Raw genomic sequence first — 18,499 nt, 5'->3', positions numbered from 1 at the left:
AGATAAAACTGTATTCTCTACTCCTGATTGCTTCAATCAATTTGTCACCAATGAACATTAACGCTTTGCTCCCTTATCTCTTATACTTGAAATAAACTGTTTATCTAACTTACCTTATAATGTACTTTAACATTTATGAACTTTAATGCAACACTACTTTGTATTTCTCATTCCGGAATTGGCGATCGCCATTACGGCATAATGTAAGCCACATTGATCCTGCAAAAAGGTGGGATAATGTGGGATACAAATGCAATAAATAAATAAATAAATAAATAAATACATAAATAAAATAACCCATCTTATTGGTAGCCCATATTGATGATTCCCCCCCCCCCCCCCCCCCCAGGGATACAGTTATCAATGTGGGCTACTGTTAAGATGTGTTATTTTACTGTTAATCCAAGTTATTTATAACTGGGTTGCACTGCATAAAATGGGACTTGTGCTAAAACAGCACAAGTTAGTGGTAAATTAACACATCTTAATGGTATCCCACATTGATAACTACATCTCTTACTCCACTAATAATATAAAAGTCACCAAAAATTGTGCACAGAATTTAATTGAATAGCAAGCTAATTAGTGGCTTTTTAACAAGCAACTGTTTGTACTAATTAGATTTAATTAGAATGTATGCACGTAAATTTAGGCGTGGAAACTGCACCTAAGTTTTACACGTGAGTTTTTTAAAAAGGGATACAGAAATGGGAGGGTCATGGGCAGAATTTTGGGGTTCCTAGCATTTACATGCATTGTTATAGAATACGGGGGATGCGTACCTAATTTAGGTGCATATATTTGCATCATGTTTAAGTTAGTGCAAATAGTCGCGCCTAAAGTTAGGCGTGATTCCTGGGCATAAGCACTATTCTATAAACTGCATCTAACCTTAAGCACAGCTTATAGAATAGTGCCTTTTTCAGCGACGATTTTTTACGTGCCATATACAAAATCCTGCTTTTAATGTGGGAGCATATCGTACCTCCTAAATAGGAAGCGGTAAGTGCTCTCTTGTTTACTCCCTACAGTTACTTCATGCTAATGACAACATGATGTAGAGGAGCACTTTCGAAAGAATGTTCATCAGAAATTGGGATGTCTTGCTCATAACGTCCACAAAAAAAGTCCATTTTCCAACAGGAAAAACAACCCTGCAGAGCAGAGGTAGCCTAGTAGTCAGAATGCAGTGGACTTTAAATAATAGGATCCAGGTACAAATCCCACCTTAATTCTTTTATATGTTTTTTTGAGCTCCCCAAGAACAGAAAAAAACCTGCAGTACCTGAAGATGCACCACTACAATAGCCATCATGCGTGCAGGTGTCTTGTAAATTCAGGTGCAGTATATATTTCTATATTCTTGGAGGGCTTACATATTTGTATGTAAATAAGAGTTAACTGGGGAGTTACACCTGGGTCCTGTTGTTGAAAGTCCACTGCATTGACCTCTAGGCTACTCCTTACACTTGCTTGCTACTCTGTTAGGAATTTCCAAAATAGCTGAAGCTGTCATAGAGCCTGGTATCCACTGTCACTGTTATTTCTTAGTAATCACCAGGAGATTAAGGAGGGATCATGCCTTTATTCCTCCATTGATCAGCTGCTCAATCAAGGCACCTTTTTCTACCCTGGACGTGATTGAAACAGGTCTAGATAAAAACATTCTTTTTGTTTTGCTTTAGAAGTTTCTTCCCATTCCATTATTGCTGAAAGGCATCGTAATTTTGGACTCACCCTATTCCCATCCAAAACATGCCTCCAACATGCACCCTTGCTGTTTGGATGAACTGCAGCGTAAAATATCCAAATTCTGCCTTTCAAAAATTGCAGTTTAGAAGTTTTCAGCAGATGGACATGTTTATGGCCATTTTGAGACATCCATCTGCTTCAAAATGAGCACCATAGTAACAAGATAAATAATGGCAGATAGTAGACCTGAATGGTCCATCCAGTCTACCCAACAGTCACACTCGTTATTAATTCATGATGAAACCAATAATGAATGTGGTATAAAATAGTTGATCATGGACTTTCTTTTCCATTTCTGGGACATACAGTGGGGGAAATAAGTATTTGATCCCTTGCTGATTTTGTAAGTTTGCCCACTGACAAAGACATGAGCAGCCCATAATTGAAGGGTAGGTTATTGGTAACAGTGAGAGATAGCACATCACAAATTAAATCCGGAAAATCACATTGTGGAAAGTATATGAATTTATTTGCATTCTGCAGAGGGAAATAAGTATTTGATCCCCCACCAACCAGTAAGAGATCTGGCCCCTACAGACCAGGTAGATGCTCCAAATCAACTCGTTACCTGCATGACAGACAGCTGTCGGCAATGGTCACCTGTATGAAAGACACCTGTCCACAGACTCAGTGAATCAGTCAGACTCTAACCTCTACAAAATGGCCAAGAGCAAGGAGCTGTCTAAGGATGTCAGGGACAAGATCATACACCTGCACAAGGCTGGAATGGGCTACAAAACCATCAGTAAGACGCTGGGCGAGAAGGAGACAACTGTTGGTGCCATAGTAAGAAAATGGAAGAAGTACAAAATGACTGTCAATCGACAAAGATCTGGGGCTCCACGCAAAATCTCACCTCGTGGGGTATCCTTGATCATGAGGAAGGTTAGAAATCAGCCTACAACTACAAGGGGGGAACTTGTCAATGATCTCAAGGCAGCTGGGACCACTGTCACCACGAAAACCATTGGTAACACATTACGACATAACGGATTGCAATCCTGCAGTGCCCGCAAGGTCCCCTTGCTCCGGAAGGTACATGTGACGGCCCGTCTGAAGTTTGCCAGTGAACACCTGGATGATGCCGAGAGTGATTGGGAGAAGGTGCTGTGGTCAGATGAGACAAAAATTGAGCTCTTTGGCATGAACTCAACTCGCCGTGTTTGGAGGAAGAGAAATGCTGCCTATGACCCAAAGAACACCATCCCCACTGTCAAGCATGGAGGTGGAAATGTTATGTTTTGGGGGTGTTTCTCTGCTAAGGGCACAGGACTACTTCACCGCATCAATGGGAGAATGGATGGGGCCATGTACCGTACAATTCTGAGTGACAACCTCCTTCCCTCCGCCAGGGCCTTAAAAATGGGTCGTGGCTGGGTCTTCCAGCACGACAATGACCCAAAACATACAGCCAAGGCAACAAAGGAGTGGCTCAGGAAGAAGCACATTAGGGTCATGGAGTGGCCTAGCCAGTCACCAGACCTTAATCCCATTGAAAACTTATGGAGGGAGCTGAAGCTGCGAGTTGCCAAGCGACAGCCCAGAACTCTTAATGATTTAGAGATGATCTGCAAAGAGGAGTGGACCAAAATTCCTCCTGACATGTGTGCAAACCTCATCATCAACTACAGAAGACGTCTGACCGCTGTGCTTGCCAACAAGGGTTTTGCCACCAAGTATTAGGTCTTGTTTGCCAGAGGGATTAAATACTTATTTCCCTCTGCAGAATGCAAATAAATTCATATACTTTCCACAATGTGATTTTCCGGATTTAATTTGTGATGTGCTATCTTTCACTGTTACCAATAACCTACCCTTCAATTATGGGCTGCTCATGTCTTTGTCAGTGGGCAAACTTACAAAATCAGCAAGGGATCAAATACTTATTTCCCCCACTGTAGATTATAGAAGTATGCCTGACACTGTCCTCACATTCCAACTACTGGAGTTGCCGTGGAAGCATACTCTATCCTATCCCAATTTGTTTTGTCATATGTGGGACTCAGACCATAGAAGTCCTCCTGGCACTGTCCTCACTTTGCAGCTACTGGAGTTGCCATTGAAGCTCGTTACAGCCCATCCTAAACTATCTTACAATATTTGGGACACAGACCATAGAAGTATGCCCAGCACTGGCCTTAGTTCTTCACAGCAGCAGTTGCCATCTAAGTCCCACTCGACTCATCCATTTTGGGTATTTTTTATACCATCCATTTTCTAAATAGGGATCCTCTGTGTTCATTCCATGCCCTTGTGAATTCCGTCACCATTTTTCACTCTACCATCTCCCTGGCCTGCAATAAAAAACTTATTGAAAACACCCCCCCCCCCCCCCCCCCAAAAGTGCATGGTAAAAATCTGCATTACCACCTGTTAAGATTTTAGCACACTTTAGTAAAAGGGTCCCTAAAGTTCCAGTAAAATAGTTAAATCTTACTAAAGATTTTGAAGTAAAAGCCAGAATATTTTTGAAACCTACTTATTATTAACAGTTTTAACATTTTGCAATAGATATCATTGGTTTTACAAGTCCATGTGAGTTGGATTAAAGAACGTATATAGAGGGAATAGCAGCAGTTTGATTAGGAGTTTACAGATAGTTTAGGGGCTACATTTAAATGGACATGGTTTGCACAATCATAGAAAAAAGGAAAAATTATTGGGGGCAATATTCAGCCCATGGCTGTATGATTTTTATTCCTGGATATTTACTGGATATTCAAATACTGGGCATCACTGAATTTCCAGGTATACCTTGGCTGCTGCTACCTAACTGGATACCAATGATTGTTCAAACAATACAATTTGGATAGCCTTTTTGCTGTCCTATATCTGGGCAGTTTCTTGGTTAGCAGACTGAATATTGCTGCTGACTGGACAAATGCCAGCTCCATCCAAGCTCCCCCCCCCCCCAGGCACCCCCTCCCCTCCAGCAGTACCCAGATGATACCCAAGTGGTTTGTTTGGATCTTCAAAGCATTATCTGAATAATGCTGTTTAAAATCAAGGTATGCACCCAGTGAGAGGGTCTTAGGTAGGAGCCATCCCTAGCCAGATAAATCCTGAAGAGTATCAACCTCATTGAATTTATTTGAACCTATGATTATGATGAAGGGGAAGTGGAACTGAACTGAAGAAATGATACACTCCATATTACATATATGATGGTCCAATTTATTAAGACAATATTGGAGGCTATTGATTAAATTCTTTACAAAGGTTACTGGTGTTTCAAGTGATTTGCATCTAGAATTTATACCGGTGTATAAAATTTACGGTGATCTTTGCATTAAATATTTTATAAAGGCAACCCAGACACCTAGGTACCTTTATAAAATAGGCTTTCAGAACTATCCCTAATAGTGCACAGATTCTCTGTCACAAATTTAACCTTGCTCCAGAGAACCTGTATATGTGTGCATCACAACTCCATCGCAGGCATACTATACTATACTATACTAGACCTCTAGGAGCACCTCAGTGCAGCTCATATAAAAGAAGCACTGGGTTAAACTTTATATAGGTTGCTAAAAGTTAGGCACCAAAATACTGGGTTGCTGTTTTAGAATACTAGCCTAAGTCTGCAGTTATGTGCCAAACTTTAGGAGCGATCATTTACGCCATATCTATGACTGGTGTGCACCTAAATCTGGTACTTGGGGGCATAAATGCAACTATTCTATGAAATGCACACAAGAATAGTTCCAATAGTTGGAATATCCCTGACAGGCCCATGAACTTGTCAGATTAACACCCTTTTGCATTTGAGTGCATGAGAAGTTAGGTAGATTATTTATAGAATAGGAGTGTAACAAGTCTGTTATGCACACAATCAGGCTTATTTTTGAAAGAGAAGGGCGCCCATCTTTCGACACAAATTGGTGTCTTGGCATGTCAGGGGGACCAGTGCACTATAACTGTTGGCTCCTCCCACAACCAAATGGCTTGCATTTGGTCGTTTCTGAGATGGGTGTCCTCGGTTTCCATTATCGCCGAAAATCGGGAACGACCATCTCTAAGGACAACCATCTCTAATGTCGACCTAAATTTCGCGATTTGGATGTCCCCGATCGTATTATTGAAACGAAAATGGACGCCCATCTTGTTTTGATAATACGGGTTTCCCCGCCCCTTCACCGTCCTCAGGAAAACTTGGGCGCCCCTTTCGATTATGCCCCTCCACGGCGTATTAGTGCTTGTTAATGACAATTGCTGACATTTATCACCAATTTAGTGCCAATTAGGTAATTATGTTGTGAACACAACTGGTGCTATCCTATAACTGCGCACCCTATTGAATGACTATCTTTGGGCACCATTTATAGAATTTGCAGAACTATGTTTTGGTGTGCTTTTTTTCTATGCACTTTTAAAATGGTCGTTTTCTGTGTGCAAAACATGTTCTACCATAGAAAATGCTTCAAAACATTGCCCTCATGAATGGGAATGGATGTGATTATAATCTACAGGCAATTCATATACTACGTCCTCTCTCATCCATATCTAATTCACCTGTAACCTCTGTGATTTTGCTTGTTTGATGTTCCTCTAGCTATGAGTCTTGACATCAGCAATGGAGGTCATGTGGTCAGTGTCACCATGTAACAAGGGCAAAATGTTTATTGCCTATATCTGTATAATTATGATTGAATCAGCAGAAATAAGAAGTGTTGAATACGGATATTGATGACTGTAAGGAGGAGGGTGATATTTTGCACAGTTTGTTCAGAGGTCTGGTTGTCCTGGAGTGTGGAGTTTTAGATTATCTCACTTCTGGAGGACCTCATTTTATATGTTTGAGATCTGAGAATTCTGGGCTGAAGTTTCTTGGGTGCAGGGCTCCTGGATGCAGGATTTTTAGTGGCTGTGGAATCTGGATAGGGACATCAGGTCTGAGGGCTCCAGACTAAGAGGTCCTTTTACAAAGCCATAGTAAAAACTGGCCTGTAGGAGTGTGGGTGCATCTTTTAGGCGCACGTTGGGCCATTTTTTACCACGGCTGGGGAAAAGGCTATTTTTTAATGGGTCGGGAAATGGGCCTGCACTAATATTAAAACTAGCGCCTGCCTATTTATGGCCTCCATTGATCTATCAGTAAGGGCTTATGCATTACTATGTAGTAACCGTGCAGCGCACACCAATGTGGGTGTGCTGCCAGTTACCGCTGGGAACGCCCCATGGAAGAAAATAGAAAATTATTTTCTACCGCAGGATTCGGCAAGCACCAAAATCAGAATTACCACTGGGCACATGTGGCAATGCCAATTGGGCACATGCTACCTGTGCGTTAGCCCTCCTGCGCCTTTGTAAAAGGGCCCCTAAGTTCTCATGGATCAACTGGTCCCAAACTGAGTGACTCATGTTTGAAAACCCTTTTCATTTGTTTCTTGAGACCAGAAATCCCAAACCAAGTTCCTTAGTGTCCTAGGAGACAATTTTGAAAGTAATTCCTGTTAGAAAACAAAAAAATATATATTAGTTCTTTTGCAAGGGGTGTTGGGGGGGGGGGGGGACTTTTGCAAATTGAATCTTCCAATGGGGGAAAAAGGATGGCCATGGGGGTAGTTTAGAAATCCCTTCAGGATAACTACCTATCTTTTCCGTATGTACTTTAATTCAGGCAAAGTATGAATAACGAATACTAATTGGAGGACCAGCCACTGATACAATTTTTAAAATGAATACACATGAGCTTGCAAGCACCTTGGATAATATGAAAATTAGTTTCCCAAGGTTACTTCAAAAGTAAACAATCAAAGAACCAATTTATAACAAATAGTTAACTATATTCAGTGAGAGGAATGGGGGGAAGAGGGGTTGGTGGTTGAGAGGCTAGGATGGGGGAGGGCAGACTTATAGGGGTCTGTGCCGGAGCCAGTGATGGGAGGCGAGACTGGTGGTTGGGAGGCGGGAAATACTGCTGGACAGACTTATACGGTCTGTGCCCTGAAAAAGACAGGTACAAATCAAGGCAAGGTATACACATATGAGTTTATCGTGGGCAGACTAGATGGACCGTGCAGGTCTTTTTCTGCCGTCATCTACTATGTTACTATGTAATGGAAGAAAAAAGATGCAGCTGTCTCTTTGATACAAGACTATATAGTGACAATATGATGAGCAACAAACATCTTTCATAGGTCAAAAACCTCCTTTCTCTATTTTTTTTTTCAATTTTAAATTTGAAGTGTTAGTGTCAATAGTCTTCATAAAAATATTTTTGTATATGTAGGACTTCAACTCAACCAATATAATGCATCACAAAAAAGCAAAAACACCTATCTTAACCCATTGGTGGCCTTCCATTTTACTTAGATGGCTTCCTCGGGGGTTGTGTTTTTGATGTTGTCATTATTGTCTCCAATATTAGTGTTACACTCAAATCAGCCCATTAATTTCAGGCTATTAAAAACATCCCTGTAACAGACAGAAGAAAGCACTTACTTGCGATTACAAAGAAGTATTTCCCTCAAAATTGAAGATGTTGTTGATAGTCTGAAAACAATGGGCTGATTTGACTGCAACACACCTACCCCAGTTTATCTACTATTCTCACATTATAGAATTACCCCCTGTATTATTTCATGAAGTTTATTTTTCCTAATTGGCTAGCAGTTGGTGTTTGTTTTGTGTTTTAAAGCTATTGCAGAAAAAGACTATTTTTCTTTCCCAGTTTATGCTTGTGAAAAGGCAATTTGCAGTACCACTGGCCAGATACTTTCAAAGTTGGTGCCCTGGGCTCTGATTGGCCCTGGAGTTCAAATCTAGTCAGGAGGTACTGGATTTTCCCCAATCTCAGCTTGGGAGTACAGAGGAGAAACATCTCTGTCCTGAGACCCTGTTCAAGACTTGTGAGCAGTTAATTTCCTGAAACTCCCCAGGTGCTACCTAGATAGTAACAAGTATTAAATAATTTTAATGTTGATCCTTATTTTGGTTATCTGTTATTGCTTGCTGCACTTTTTCATCTGGTTTTTCAAGCATTCACTGTTCTACTGTGACACTAAACCTGTTAGTATACTGGCTCTGCTGTCCTGGACTAAGAATCCTGGTGGTTTATGTGTTGGGTCTGTGGGTGCTTTCTAGGAACTGTAGGACCCCTGGGAGTGTGGCCCCCAGTGTCCTAGAAATCACTGGGGAATAACTTGAGAGTGGGAGACTTGCCCAGAGGCAAGTGGGACCCTGCCAATGAGAGGAGGGTGCTAGAGTAGAGCACATGCCTAGGTGCAGGTAGGCCTGAGCAGTTCTAAGGACAGACCCTCTAAGTGGCTGCAGGTTTAGTCCCAGGTGGATCCTAGGCATTTCATGACACACACCTTGAGAATAAGATCCTTGGAGCAACATATATACCCATATATATGTACCCATATATAATTTGTTGACAAGTATCTTATATAAGTATAGAAGTATTGCCATACTTGGACAGACCAAAGGTCCATCAAGTCCAGAATCCTGTTTCCAACAGTGGCCAATCCAGGTCACAAGTACCTGGCAAGATCTCCAAAAAGTACAAAACATTTTATGCTGCTTATCCCAGAAATAAGCAGTGGAGTTTCTCCAAGTCCATTTTAATAATGGTGTATGGACTTTTCCTTTAGGAAGTAACCTGTTCCGGGGCAGAGGGAGCAGGGAACCAGCGGAGCCAACACCCCCCCCCCCCAATGGCGTGCACCCGGGGCGGACCGCCCCCACCACCCCGCCCTTGCTATGCCACTGCCTGCTAAGCTAACCGTCTTTACCAAATCTTGGTTTAGGGTCCTTTAAAAATACCAAAATAATACTAGTAGTAATTTTTGTACACTGTGCATAATCAAATTAATTTCAAGTGAAGTCCATAATGCATTTATATATATCGAGAGGATGCTATCTGAAAGAATACCAGAAAGTAGTGTGACATCTCAGCAATGCTGAGGGATAACCAGTGGATAGAAAGAGTAACTGAGTGAAGACACTGGTTACATTTTTGTGTATAAATGTTAGCTTATTTGATATAAAAGGCATATTACAACTTGTATTTCTCCTTTTTTACCTTCTGTCTAGGGTGAAGCACTTGAACAAGCTATAATTAGTCAAAAACCACAGCTAGAAAAACTGATTGCAACCACTGCCCATGAAAAGATGCCATGGTTCCACGGGAAAATCTCAAGGGATCAGGCGGAACATACCATACTGCTTGGTCCAAAGAATAATGGAAAATTTCTGTAAGTTCTTCTTCACCAATGTAGAACCATTTACTAAAAATAATGCATGCTTTTTTTTTGACACAGAACTTTTTATAGTGCACTGAGCAATGGTTAGGTCATTCATTGTGGGGAATCCCAAGCAAGTGTAATGTTGTTTAAAGCTAATAATATATTTATTTATTGATTGATTGATTGATGCTTGTATCCCACAATTATCCAAAAATGAGTTTTGGTTCAATGTGGTTTGCATTTACACAGTTTTTAGAGATTCAGTTGATTCGTTACAGTTGCAAGTTATTGGAACGGTGTATATTACAAAGTTGTGTGGAACAGTGTTGTTATGGAATGATTGTCTTTTAGGTTATTCATAAAATTTCTTGAAGAGATAGGTTTTTATATCTTTTCTAAACTGGAGGAAGTTTGAGATGCTTCTTATGGCTTTGGGGATGGAGTTCCACCGTTTGGAGTCCAGGTAGCTAAATTCTGCTATATAGATGGATTTGTAGACTATGGAGCCCTTTTACAAAGACGTGCTGAAAAATGGCCTGCGGTGGTATAGATACATGTTTTCGGCACGCACAGAATCATTTTTCAGAGTACCTGTATAAAATGCCTTTTTAAAATTTTTCCTGAAAATGTATGTGCGGCAAAATGAAAATTGCAGCGCATCCATTTTGGGTCTGAGAACTTACCGCCAGCCATTGAGCTAGTGGTAAAGTCTCACATGGTAACCAGGTGGTAATGACCTATGCTTGTCAAATGGCACTTGGCGTGAGTCTGAAAATAAAAATGATTTTTTTTTCGGACACGCGTATCGGATGCGTGCCAAAAGTGAATTTACCATAAGAGCCAAACAGTAGCCGCTTTGGCACACTTTAGGCACACGTAGATGCTTACGCGGCTTAGTAAAATGGCCCCTATGTTTTTGCAGTTAGGCAAATGAAGTAATATATATCCCCTGGTTCCTGGGTTTGCATTTCTTGATGATAGTGTAATCAGGTCTCGCATGTGATCTGGAGACATGCCAAATAATATTTTGAAGATGATTGTGTAGGTGTTGAAAAATAGTCTGGCCTTGATTGGGAGCCAGTGTAGCATTTTGAGTAATGAGGTTGCTCTATTAGCTCTAACATGTGCACTAGTTTCACAGGTTGGTCAGAGTACCTTGATTTCCCCACCCCCACCCCCACCCCACCTATTCCCTCCACCCACACATTCTTTCCTTTCCCAGCTTTCTTCTTCCCCTTAATATACTGTAGATGCCTGACAGAAAGGTGGTATTAGGAAAACCCCAGCTGTGTACATTCTAATCACAATGACATAATTTCACACATCACAAAGTTAATTAAAAAAAAAAATTGGACAAAATCTAGCTGAAGGTGTTTATACTACTGTTTAAAAGATTATTCTACTAGCCGGAACCTGGCTTCAACTGTGCTACTTAGGGATGTGTTTTTTACAGGGAGCACTCGGATTTATTCAGTACTTGCACCTTTTCTATTATTTGCTAAAACTGACCCACAGTCCCCGGGTAATAGTGAAAGAATCTACGCTCTGCACATGAGTGCTGCCTTTTCAGAGATTCTGTGGTTGGTTGCAGGAGGCTATATATAAGGGCTGAGTCTCTCAGTGGTCATCTCACCTCTCAAACCAGCATCTTTTTTGCTAGAAAAAAAATGTATTTTTTTTTTTTTACATCATTTTGTTTCCTAATGATGAATGCTATTTCCTATGAAGGTCCATTTTACATAGAATGCTGAGATCAAAACTGAGATGCCCAGGTCAGGAATGCTCTATTTGGGTGGTATTTTACTAAAGACTTTAGCAAAAGTGGAGCCTTTTGTTAAAATACCTATAAGGACATGCAGGGGTGCATATCTATTTGCAGGAATGTACAGCAAGAGCAGCCATTTTACAAATATACATGTGAAAAAACTGAACGGTGTGAACCTGGAAGCTTCCACATAGAAGCAGCAATGTCACAACTTCAAACAAGTAAGTGGCACCATTTTATAAGCCTGTACATATAAAAGCCACCATTTAAGTAGGAAAGCCACAATTTTTACTTTTCTTCATTTTGGAGGTGGAAACAGCAGATAGTTAAGGAGAATTACCCCTTTAATCCCGTATGTAAAGCCCTGCTGTTCAATGTGCACTGTTTAAAAATCTGTGCATACCTTTGAGCTAGTCCAAAACCTGACAGGGAAATTTTTTTTCCACTACAAAAATGCTGGGAATAATAAGAGGATATAAACTGTCCCAACAAAGAAATATAATAATAATCCCGTTCTTTGTGTGTAGGTAATATAAACAATCTTCATGCAACAATTTTTAATGGGAGGAAAAATCCTCAACAGACTCCAAACAAACAACACTGCTTAAGCAGTAATGGAGTTCTCACCGTCATCTTAGGCTCACAAAACCTCCCATTGTGCACAATTTATAATAAACTGCCCAAAATAAAAAATCAGACACTTAACTTAAAAGTGCTAAGATGCCTTCTGCAACTGTTCTACCACCAAAAGTGGCCAGAGTTTTGAAGTACTGCATCGGGAACACAAGCAGAACTCCAAACCCATGCATAAGCAGCATAAAATCTGTTGTATTATTCTGGGATCATGCCAAGTACTTGTAACCTGGATTGGCCACTGCTAGAAACAGGATACTGGGCTTGATGGACCTTTGGTCTATCCTAGTATGGCAACACTTAGGTTCTTGTGTAGACCAAAATGTAAAATTTGTAACCCTGCAATGTGATTTCAAATAGCTAATGAGATTCTAAAGAAATCTTGACATTATCCATGGGATAGTGAGTAGAAACACTGGTAGAAATAGCAGCTGCACTATACAGCACATTTTTCCTTGAGAAAGCCTGAGAAAAAGTGATGGGCGAAACAGGACCCCGTCGGATGTTCAAGATAAGTGTGCTAAGATGAAGATAAATGTGCTAAACCATTAAGTTATGCAAGAGATGGATGTTTTATATAATTGAAAAAAAATTAATAAAGATAATTCTAAGAATATTAAGTAAAAGGAAAGAGGAAGACGATATGTAATAAAATTGGATGGATGGAGGGTTTTGAGCAAGCTGGTGGTTTTTTTTGGACTTAGCAATTTTTTGAAATGTCTCTCCACGTCACTTGCTATTTGGACGCCCAGTCTCACAGTCTTATAAGGTCCTCTTGTAATTTCTCCTAATGCTCTCTCCCAATCCTCTTGTGATTTAACAACTTTGAATAGCTTTGTGTTGTCAGCAAATTTAACCATCTCACTCTTTATTCCCATTTCTAGATCATTTATAAATATGTAAAAAAGCAGCATTACCAGTACAGACCTCTAGGGGACCTCACAATTTACCCTTATCCATTGGGAATATTGACCATTTAATCTTTTCTCTCTGTTTTAAAGCTCTTAACCAGTTCATAATCCACAAGAGGACATTGCCTTCTATTCCATGACTTTCTAATTTTTTAAGAAGTCATTCATGAGGTATCAAATGCCTTCTGAAAATCCAGATACACAGATTCAACTGGCTCACCTTTATCCACATATTTATTCACCCCTCCAAAGAAATGTAGCAGATTGGTGATTGAAGACTTCCCTTGGCTAAATCCCAGTTGGCTTTCTCCCATTAATCTGTGCCTATATGTATGCTCAGTAATTTTGTTCTTTATAATAGTACCGACACTAGGCACACCAGTCTATAACTTTCTGGCTCAATCTGGAACCATTTAAAATGATTTGTATTACAATGGCTGCTGACAGCACTGATGCTTGGCTCATCAGTCTATAATTTCTGGTTCACCTCTGGAACCCTTTTTAAAAAATTGGCATTACATTGGCCACCCTACAATCTTCCAATGGCATTTTTTTATTTTAAGATAAATTACATATTACTAAGCTCTACAAGCTAATGTTTTAGTTGTATCAGCAATCTGGGATGTATACCATCCAGTCTAGGTGATATGCTACTCTTTAATTTGTCAAATTGCCCCATTACAACTTCCAGATTTGTTTTAGTTCCTCCAGCTCATCACCATTAAATAGCATTTCTGGCACAGTTCACCCCCCATTATCTTACATAGGGGTCCTTTTACTAAGGTGCACTGAAAAATGGCCTGCGGTAGTATAGACGCATGTTTTGGGAGTGCACAGAATCATTTTTCAGCGCACCTGAAAAAAATGCCTTTTTTAAAGTTTTGCCGAAAATGGACGTGCGGCAAAATGAAAATTGTCGGGCATCCATTTTGAGTCTTAGACCTTACCGCCAGCCATTGACCTAGCAATAAAGTCTCACGTGGTAACCAGGTGGTAATGACCTAAGTGTGTCAAATGCCACTAGGCGCGCATAGCTGACGCATGCCAGAAAATTAAAAATATTTTTCTGGCATGCATAGCAGATGCACACCAAAAATGAAATTACCGAAGGGCCACGTGGTAGCTGTACAGTAACTCCATTTTGACATGCATTGGGCACGTGTAGACACGTGGCTTAGTAAAAGAGCCCCTTAGTGAAAAATAAAGCAAATAATTCATTTTGTCTCTCAGCTATGGACTTGTCCTCCTTGAATGCTCCTTTTACCCCTCTCGCATCTAGTGGTCCAACTGATATTTTTACTGGCTTCTTTGTGTTTTTACCACCAAGGCAATTTTCTTTACAAAGTCCTTACTTGTCTTCCTTATCAGTGCTTTGATTTGACTTGCCAATCCTTATGCAGTTTCCTATTATCTTCAATCAGATCCTTCTAACATTTTCAGAAGGCTGTTCAAGCATCCTTCACCTTACATTTTAACCATGCCTGCTCTCGTTTGGCCTTCCTTCTGCCCTTTTTAATAGGTAGATTATATGTGGTCTGGGCTTCCAGGATGGCATTTTTTAACAACCTCCAAGCCTAATGTAAATTTTTGACCTTTGTAGCTGCTCCTCTTTTTTTTCTGACCTTTTTCCTCATTTTATCATAGTCTCCATTTTAAAAGTTAAATGCTAATGTACTGGATTTCTTTTCTGTAGTTACTCCAGTTATTAAATCAAATTTAATCATATTATGATCACTCACACCAAATGGCCTCAGCACCAATAACTCTAGCACCAGACCATGTGGTCCACTAAGGACTAGATCTAGAATTGCTCCCCCTCTTGTTGGTTCCTGAACTAGCTGCTCCACAAAGCAGTCCTTGATTCCATTTAGAAGCTTTATCTCCCTAGCATGCCCTGATGTTACATTTATCCAGACAGTATTGGGGTAATTGAAATATTGGATGGATCTCTTTTCTTTGTATGTATTTATTTACTAAACTTTTATACACCACTCTTCAGAAAACCATCAAGGCAGTGTACAATATTAAATCAACAGATAAAATAATATATAAAATCAAACATACAAATAAATGACTAACTTATAAACACCAATTAAAGGAGGGGGATGAGAATAGCACAACAAATTTAAACAGCAGACAATAATCCAGTGAAACCAAGGGAAGGTAAAACAGCTAAATCAATTACTACTACTACTACTATGTATCTTCATGTACCTCAAGAGACATTGCTGGTTTCTATGTGGTCCACAATAAATGAACAAAGAAGAAGAAGAAGATAGTGTAGGCAATAGGAAGGAAAGAAAAGAGTATTTTAAAGCGGTGTCATGGGAGTGTAAGTTTAGGCTGCATTAAAATTCATGAGTTTTGTGTGTAGACTTGAACTTTGGACAAGAGAATTCCGATGTAGATGAACTGAGAGGGAGTTCCAGAGTTTGGGTCTTGTATAACTAATAGCTGAAGTCTAGGTGATATCTAGTCAAGTGACTGATGGGATTGGAAGTGCAAGCAGACTGGTATTGACAGAGCGGATTGATTTGGGATGGGGCATAAGGAATAAACAGGTGAGCCAAATAGTCAGGCACAGAAGGGAGATGTCCCTTAAAGGCAAAGTTTAAGACTTTGAATTGTATAAAGGATGAAAGTGGAAGCCAGTGTCTGAGATGAAGGAGTGGGGTAATATGATCAAATGGTTTGGACTTGTGGAACAATCAAATGGCAGTAGGCTGAATAAATTGAAGTCGTTTGAGAGAATAAAGCAGCAAACCTATGTACAGTGAATTACAGTAATCAAGTGGAAAATTACCAGGCTGAGAAGAAGAGAACAGATTACAGAAGCAGGGAGGAGGGATCTAATGGCATGAATGCAGTGAAGAGCAAAGAAGGCAGCATGGAGAACTGAGTCTATCTCAGGTTTGAATGCGAGACAACAGTCAAAAATAACGGCAACAATTTTAATAGAATCTCTGAAGGGGTGAGGACATTTTTCAATCAGAGTAGGTGAATGAGTAGTTATGAAGAGATTCATAAAGTGAATAGCCTCACATTTGCTCACATTAAGGTGGAAATGTTAGTCACGCAACCAGGTGAAGACTCTGTTAAGGCAGAGGTTGAGATCAGTGAGGTCACAAGAACCAGAGGTGAGATGGTATAAGAACTGAATGTTATCTGAATAGCAAAATGCTATGCAGTTGTTAGATTGGATCAAGGTTGGAAGGGGGACAAAGAAGATGTATAAACAGATCTTAATATAAAGCTTCCTGTTCTAGAAATGAACTTACCATAAATTTCAACTCTGTGTAAAAACATAAACTGTAAACATTGTTTTTACCTCTGCTTTTTCTTATCAAGCTGCAAAATCTTGGAATACTTTTATAATTGATTGTCAGATGAAAACCTAATTATATGAAATTTTGTCAACAACAAAAAAAACTTCCTTATTATCAAAATTCTTTGATATCTAGTTCCAGACCTGGTTATCAATTAGTGTAATGATCTCCCTGGCTGAGTTAATATGTCAATGATTGTAACATCCATGAAATAACTAGCATATCTGGTTGTGAATCTGCAATGAGCCAAAATTTTAGTAATAATGGTGGAATAGATGTAACCATTTTGTACATTATAGCAGAAATACTGTACCTCCTTTTGTCTTTTTACTTCTTGGAGGAAAAAGCCTCTGTAAGTCTGCTTCCCTGTTTGTTAGGTGATGCATAATGACCCGCAGAAAGACATATGAGAAGAGACTGGAAGACCTGAATATGTATACCCTAGAGGAAAGGAGGGACAGGGGAGATATGATACATACATTAAAATACTTGAAAGGCATTGGTATAAAAACAATTTTTAAAGAAGGGAAAACAGTAAAACTAGAAGATTCTGGTTGTGAAGAACTAAGGCCAGTGCTGGGCAACCTTGTACGGTCTGTGTTCCGTATATGGCAATCTGGTTTAGGATGAGCTGGAGGGGGCTTTGATGGAAACTCCAGTAATTTGGAACATGAATACAATACTGAGTAGACTTTTATGGTCTGTATCCACAAATGACAAGATGGATTTGGATAGGCTGGATTGAGCTTTGACGGCAACTTCACTGGTTGGAACCTAAGGACAGGGCTGGGTGGACTTCTTACATTCATTGTTGGTTTAATCATGACTTGATAATGAGTGTAACTGTTGGGCAAACTTGATGAACCGTTCAGGTCTTCATCTGCCATCATTTACTATGTTACTATTTTACTATGTAGGGAAGAGGAACCCAAATTACAGCTACATGATACAAGGTTCCACATTAGGAGTCACTGCACGGGAAAAAGATTTAGGTATGATCATTGATAATAAGTTGAAACCCTCTGCTCAGTGTGCAGAGGTGGCTAAGAAAGCAAATAGAATGTTAGTAATTAAGGAATGGGGAACAAAATTGAGAATATTATAAAGCCTGTGTTTCACTCTATCGTGTGACTGCACCTCAAAAATTATGTGCAATTTTGGTCACTGCATCTCAAAAAACATATAGTGGAATTAGAAAAGGTACAGTGAAGGGTGACCAAAATGATAAATTGGATGGGATGACTTCCCTATGAAGAAAAGATAGAGAGGTTAGGGCTCTTCAACTTGGAGATGGTGGTCCAGCAGGGTTGTTGTGGGCAGGAGCACGACCCCCTTAATTCTGCCTCTTGTGGCGCCTCTGTAAAATAGCTGCTGTGACCTCTCATGGCAGCTCACAGTACTACACAAGTACTGCGAGCTGCCATGAGAGGCCATGGCAGTCATTTTACAGAGGCGCCGCAAGGGGAAGGAGAGAGGGGGCTGTGCTGCTTCCCCCAATGATCCTGCTAGACCACCAGGGATGCTTACCTTCACAGTTGGGGGTGGGATGTCTTACCAGGGAGGTGTTAATGCAGGCTTGGGGGAGGGAAAGAGGGGACATTGACCTGGGGGGCAAGATGGGGCTCAGGGACTTTTTGTTTTAATACAAAAAAGAAAAGCAAAGTTATACATCCCCGACCCGATATTCAACCAGGGCCACATAAGTCTTATGCAGCCCCAGCGGCCAGGCCCACATAATCTCCAGTAGCCTGCCTACCCAAAATCATCCCCTGATATTCAGTGCTGGTGGCTGGACATGGCCCAGCACTGAATATCAGGGGATAATTTAGCCAGCAACAGTGTTCATAAAAATGCTGACTGATGCTGGCTGAATATTGGGGGGACAAATGTTTGGTATGTTGACATGTATTCATGTTTTTA

The 18,499-nt window shown here is 40.3% G+C and overlaps 1 protein-coding gene across 4 annotated transcripts in view; it reads left to right on the top strand.

Moving 5' to 3' along the window:
- Nucleotides 1-18,499, top strand: part of SYK (spleen associated tyrosine kinase) — a 240,231-nt gene that overhangs the window by 128,020 nt on the left and 93,712 nt on the right. For all 4 annotated transcript variants that reach the window (XM_030193604.1, XM_030193603.1, XM_030193605.1 and 1 more), the window contains one exon: nucleotides 9,793-9,953. In XM_030193604.1, coding sequence (XP_030049464.1) covers nucleotides 9,793-9,953 — 161 coding nt within the window. The remainder of the gene's footprint in view (nucleotides 1-9,792; nucleotides 9,954-18,499) is intronic.

The sequence above is a fragment of the Microcaecilia unicolor genome, chromosome 2 (assembly GCF_901765095.1).
Source record: "Microcaecilia unicolor chromosome 2, aMicUni1.1, whole genome shotgun sequence".
NCBI classification, from domain to species: domain Eukaryota; kingdom Metazoa; phylum Chordata; class Amphibia; order Gymnophiona; family Siphonopidae; genus Microcaecilia; species Microcaecilia unicolor.
The sequence above is the reverse complement of the archived record's forward strand: the minus strand, read 5'-3'. Positions and strand labels throughout refer to the sequence as shown.